The sequence below is a fragment of the Cibotium barometz genome, chromosome 20, assembly GCF_041138505.1.
Source record: "Cibotium barometz isolate CiBa-2024 chromosome 20, ASM4113850v1, whole genome shotgun sequence".
Taxonomy (NCBI): domain Eukaryota; kingdom Viridiplantae; phylum Streptophyta; class Polypodiopsida; order Cyatheales; family Cibotiaceae; genus Cibotium; species Cibotium barometz.
Window position 1 is genome coordinate 50,078,854 of NC_141065.1, and position 6,394 is coordinate 50,085,247.

At 41.2% G+C, this 6,394-nt stretch overlaps 1 protein-coding gene across 1 annotated transcript; it reads right to left on the minus strand.

Annotated features, from left to right (window-relative positions):
- Positions 1 to 4,557: 4,557 nt before the first annotated feature.
- Positions 4,558 to 6,085, minus strand: LOC147627982 (uncharacterized). Its single transcript, XM_086815188.1, has 2 exons — positions 5,595 to 6,085; positions 4,558 to 5,430 (listed from the first exon to the last, which is right to left on the minus strand). Exons 1-2 carry the CDS (start codon positions 6,041 to 6,043, stop codon positions 4,725 to 4,727), a joined length of 1,155 nt encoding a protein of 384 aa, XP_086671314.1. The 5' UTR covers positions 6,044 to 6,085; the 3' UTR covers positions 4,558 to 4,724.
- Between the last annotated feature and the right edge of the window lie 309 nt (positions 6,086 to 6,394).

Here is a 6,394-nt window from a genome sequence, read left to right on the forward strand (position 1 = left end):
CACCACTCTCCCCAAAAATTTGCAGGTTCTCTCCTCTCTCCCTTCCCCCATCCCTTTCTTGTTTCAGTTTTTTTTTGTATGTGTGGCTCTCTAATATTTTGTGTTTTTTGTTTGCTTTGCAGGTTCTATTCTCTTCCCCAAATTTCTACAAGTTTTCTCCTCTTACTTCCCCCATTCCTAACCCCTAAATCTAAGCCCTTCCCCTATCCTTTTCTTCCTTCCAATTTTTTGTATGTGTTTAACATGCTATTTTTTTTGTTTGTTTTGCAGCTTCTAATTTGTTGAGATTCCAAGTAGCCCTTCACCTTTCTCTTGTTTTTGTTTGTTTATTTGCCTTGCTTTTGATAATTGCACCCTTGGACCATGCTGGGGTTTAGGATTAGCTTAGGTTTAAGCATGCATGCATCTAGCTTATGCTTAATACATATATTAAGCTCTTTGCATAGATTAAGATCTATGCATATTAAGCTTAATGCATAGAGCTTAATGCATGCATAAGCTCTATGCATAGATCTTAATCTATGCATTAAGCTCTATGCATAGATCTTAATCTATGCATAGAGCTTAATATATGCATAGAGCTTAATATATGCATTAAGCTCTATGCATTGCTTAATCTATGCATAGAGCTCTATACATAGAGCTTAATGCATGCAAAGAGCTCTATGCATAGATTGAGAGCTCTATGCATAGATCTCAATCTATGGATAGAGCTTAATGCATGCATTAAGCTCTATGCATAGATTGAGATCTATGGATAGAGCTTAATGCATGCATTAAGCTCTATCCATATATTGAGATCTATGCATAGAGCTCTTTGCATGCATTAAGCTCTATGTATAGAGCTCTATGCATTAAGCTCTATGTATAGAGCTCTATGCATAGATTAAGCTTAATGTATGCATTAAGCTTAATGTATGCATAAATCTTATGCATAAGCGTATGCTTATATTAAGGCTTATACATAAGCTTAAGCGTACGCTTATGCTTATACATAAGCGTATGCTTAAGGCTTATGCATAAGCTTAAGCATTATGCAGTCAAGTTAGGAGTGGTTATCCGCGAGTAGATGGTTATAGTGGAGGGGGAGTCCTCGATCTTTTCACTATCTTTCTCAAGTAAACGAGAAGTTGCCTTTGGCTTTAATGGCGGGGAGCGTGTGGAAAGTCCTCGAAAGCTATCATTCAAAAGGAGCATTGTCCACCTGCATATCGAAGAAATATTGTAGAAGGTCCAACAATATTTTAATATCATAACATACCTCTTTTGTTTAAGCTTTAAGCATTCTTATATTAGAGCATTCTTGTTTTGTTGCCTCTTTTGTTTTACAGCTCTTACACTAGTCCTATCTTTTGGCTTCACATAAGAGCAGTAAGCTCTCTTCTTCTTTTGATTGCTTAAAGCACCCTTGGGTTCTAGGTTTAGGTTTAGCTTAGGTTTACCTATATGAATAGGCTTATGCATAGGACTTATGCATAAATCTCTATGCATAGGCTTATGCGTAGGCTTATGTATAAGCTTATGCATAGGCTTATAGGTAGGACTTATGCGTAGGGCTTAATTCTTTTGATTCATAGAGCTTCAAAAGTAGCTAATATGCTTTGTTTTGTTTGTGTTTGTTGTGATGGTATGTGTGTAGACCATGGATCATACACCCGACGACACACCTACATATAGCCCCAATCTCTTCACCTTGCCTACACCATAGGGAATTTCCCTGAGACAATTTTATCATTTCATGTCGCAGATGAGCCCCGAGCAAGGGGCTATGGCTCAAGCCTACTTTGGGGGAGGTGCTGACACTTATGCACAGCCATCACAGCCTACCACTACACACGCCACACCCTCTCGGACACTCCACTGCTCGTCACACAAACCCCACCCACCCACGGCTCGTTCGACTACTTCCAATCATAGGAGACGAGATCATTCGACGGGTTATTGTCATGGTGGTGACTCCACAAACGCTTCTTCCCCTCATTGCCACGAGTGCCCACCCATTGCAAGTTGTGAGGGGACACCGCGCTAAAGAGAATGTGGGGGAGAGGGGACACTCCCTCGACAAGGCAACTGTTGGCTGCTTCTTATTGCTCCAACTTACAACAGCACTCCCAAATGAGAACATAAAACCATTGGTAGATCTCCTATCTACAATACTACCTGCCCAATCAGCATTTGTGTACCCATGTAACTATATCTCTGTACCAGTCTCATAGAAAAGTCCATAATCAACTGTGGACTTTATGTACCTAAGGATCCGTCTAGCCGCATCCAAGTGTGGCTTCCTAGGGGCCTGCATAAACTGACTCACAAATCCAACAACATAGCTCAAGTTTATCTTTTTTCACATATAGTGAAAAATTTTCATTGGATATCTGAAATCCAATGGTAACAAGATACTCCCCAATCTTGTTTGACCATGCTCTGGGTGCCTGCTTCAAGCCATACAAGAAGGCTTTACATAACCTGCACACAAAATTTGGATGTGCATCACTCTCATAACCTAGTGGCTGCATCATGTACACTTCTTCTTGTGCAAATCACCATGCAAGAAAGCATTCTTTACATCCATTTGATGTAAAGACCAACCCTTCACTGCAACCATAGCAATGACAGCTCTCATGGTTGCCATTCTTACAACCGGGCTAAATGTCTCCTCATAGTCTATGCCATAAGTCTACACATAGCCCTTGGTAACCAATCTTGCCTTGTACCTGCTTGTACCTGCTCACTAAACCATCAACATTGTGCTTGAATTTATACACCCACTTACATCCAATTGCCTTCTTTTCCTTCTTAGGCAAAGGCACTAAATCCCATGTTACATTTGCATCCAATGCTACCATCTCCTCATCCACCACCAATGCTACCATCTCCTCATCCATGGCATCTTCCCATTTCTTATTTCAAATCGCTTGCTCAAAGCAAGTGGGCTCAACCTCCCAGTGTATTGCTTTTACCATTTAAGCATAATGATGGGATGTATATCCATCATATCTCAACTTGTCAATAGGGTATCTAACCCTCGTAGACCTGCATACACTTGGATCACTACCAAGTGTCCTCAAAACAGCCTTGGTTCTCCTTACACCAGGAGTAACCACAGACGGAATGCCAAGCTCCTCTCATCAAGGCTCTGCTCAGAGCCACTAGAGTCACAATCCACATATGAGTGACCTTCTGTGACAGATCAGGCACAAAAGGTTGATCTACCTTTTCCTTACCTTTCTATGATACATGTGTACCTGCATCATTCCTCAACTTGCCTGACCATGGGCATAGATCTTCTGTTGCCTTCATTACTGGTGCATACCAACTACTCATCTCATTGAAGACAACATCTCTGCTTACTCGCATCTCACGAGTGGTAGGCTTATAGCATCTATAACCTTTTTGCTCCATAGCATAACCAATGAAGATGCATTTCTCTGCCTTTGGATCCAACTTTGTTCTCACTTCATCATCAGGAACATGTACATATGCAATACACCCAAACACTTTCAAGTGAGACACATCCGATCTTACACATGACCAATGCGCTTGTGCCATATGTCAATATCTGCAATGATACATGTTCCACGCACAAACATGGCTGCCTTTATCTCAAGCATGTTCACATCCAAAGTTTCCTACCATTTCTGTTACCCTTTGCAGCCAAGTGGCACTTATTTTTGAAGTCTTCCATAAAACATCCTTGAGGAGGATTAAACCTCACTTGCAGACCCTGCTCAACCATTTGTCCAACAGAAACCAGGCTCCTTGTAATATTCGAAACAGTACTAGATTATTATGTCCTAGCCTTAATTAGTGTACATTGCTAGCCTTAATTAGTGTGCATTATTACCTTTTCTTAATAAATCTTTGGTTATTCTAAGCTTTCAATTATGAAGTTTAACATTTTCTTCAATCCACCTTAGTTATTTAGAAATTTTAAGTAAAGAGAGAGGATTGGAAGTCTAGATACCATGAAAGCATCTACCTAAATTATGATTCTCTGGGCTCCACTATTCAAAAACCATGCATATTTGATGCATCAACAAAGACTATATGTCAATCCCCTTAGTCACAAAATGTATAGTAGATGCATTGAAGAATGAGTATTTTTAAAACCCCTTAGTTGCAAATGTGTGCCCTATAAAATGACCCTTTTCTTTCTATGAACATAAACTGTTTTTCCACAATTACATAAATTTAGCTTCAATTAATTTTTATTAACAACTTGTGGGGCATGTTGGTCCTATTTTTTTCCAATAAAATGGTGGATTTGCTTTAATGTGGTTATTTTTTATGTTTTACTAAATAAAATCAATTTGGTTAATTATACAAGTAGGCCTTTGTAAATGCGCACCAATAAAGATGGTTGGGTATTGAGCTTTCACTTAAAAGTTTCAGTGTATTCTCTCTCTCTCTCTCTCTCTCTCTCTCTCTCTCAATTAAAGTCTTTACTTTGGGGGCTATCCATAAAACTTTCGTATTTCTTGATTATCGTTTTTTAAGCCTAACGTTTTATTTTATTTTTTTGTGGTTTGGAAGGGAGAACACCAAGATTGAGGACTCATGAAAGCTTCTTTATTATATTCGCAATAAATAGCAAGATTGAGGACTTATGAATACTTCTTTATCACACCCCAAAAAAAAAAACACAATAAGTAGCTGATTTGTGGGTAATTACTTTCTATAATGCATAATAGTAAGGTTTCTGAGCTACATGATATGGATGCCCATCAATCATTTGTAGAATCGCCTTCCCATTCAAAGAAAGGGAAAGGATTAGAGCTTGAGAGCAGCTCATCAAGGGGAGTTGGGGTGTAGTTGGAAATGAAGCTGCTGGTCATAACATTGGATTGTGCATGTAAGCTGTGATCGAGTACTGGGGGCATCGAATCAGCCTCTGAGGAGGCAGGAGTGGATGGATTGATAACGTCGAGAGACTTAAGGGGTGATGATGAGCTGATTACACGAGGACTAATTAATGTTTGTAAGAGCTTATTACGATGTACGCTGGAGATGGAACTGTTAGCGCAGTCATTGGGCAAGGGATCAACAGTGATTGTGGTGATAGTTGACGGGGCGGCGCTAGTATTATTCATCAAATCAGGCTGAGAATTATTGAGCAAAGGTAATGCATTAGAGATTAATTTATCCTTCATGATAGTACTGATCACGGGTGGATGACTGAAGCTTCCAATGCTTGTGGATAGATGAGTGTTAATCGTGTTATAAGTATGCAAGGGTTTCATGTGATTATCATTATTCATGTCAGCAGCTGCAGCAAAGGGCAGACTGTTGGCTAGTGATCGTGCGTCGCAGCTGCCGCACGTGTGGTGGTCTATGTACGTGACGTCGAAACCTGCAGGGATGACGCCATCCTCACTCTTCTGCACGTGCTTAATGGCTGGGCAATCGCTGTGCGTGCATCTATAGTAGCTCCTGCACATGATAAATATGATAATAATAATATCAAATAAAAACCAGGGGAAAAGAAAGAGAATGTGATCAAATAAAAGACAACTGAATAAACCTTTGGTTGGAATAGAATGTTCGGATAGTATATACATAATTTTTATAAAATGAAATTGAAAACATAACCTCACCTCTTGTATGCGGCACCGTGGATGTTCTTCTCGCCGTATTTCCGCCACATGAAGCCGTCGGCAAGCTCGGGGTTCTCTACTCGCACTCTCTGCTTCCACAGCGGCCTCCTACGCTTCTTAACCAGTTTAGCGGGCCCACCATCTTGCAGCTTCTTCTCGTTCTCGCCGTCCAGCTCGACCTGCCGCTTCGTGCTCTCTTCATGAAGAGTTAGAAGGCCCACCTCCTCTTGTGGCTCCCCCTCTAATCCACGCACTAGCTTGATGGCGCTGTTCATATGCCGGAGCACCTCGTGGAGCGATCGAGTGAGCAAAATGGGCCGCGTTTTGCTGCCATTTTCGCCCTCCAAGCTGCCCAAAGGCATCGATCTCACGTCCTCGTGGAGGCTTTTGGCTAGGTCTGAGACACACGTGACCAACCGCCTGAGCTCGTGCATGGGCGGGTTAACCATCTTTGATAGGATGCATACAAATTATATACAGGGGGGGCTTAAACTACATGATAATCAAACGCTTAATTTGGAATTCGAGCTTCATGGAGTGTGGACGGTGGATTCGTTATATATCTAAGAGATGGCTTGTTTTGCAAGGTTTGACTCCGTCAACGCCGCCTCCACCGCCGCACATGTCATTGCCGTAGCTCCCACCAAGTGCACTTTTGACGGGCGGCCATCATACCTAGTCGAAAGACTTGAAAGTTCAAACCAGTCTTAGATTCGAGTCCCGGTCAGCCCACGTGGACCTCTAGAATTCCTCCTCATTTTGAAAATTCACACATTTTCATTTTTCCCCTAATTTACGAA

Bases quoted from the DNA above. Each gene is read 5' to 3' on its own strand.
- LOC147627982 (XM_086815188.1), bottom strand. From the start codon at position 6,043: ATGGTTAACCCGCCCATGCACGAGCTCAGGCGGTTGGTCACGTGTGTC. The intron at 5,431-5,594 runs GTGAGGTTATGT...TATCATGTGCAG, and splicing joins CACGGTGCCGCATACAAGAG to GAGCTACTATAGATGCACGC.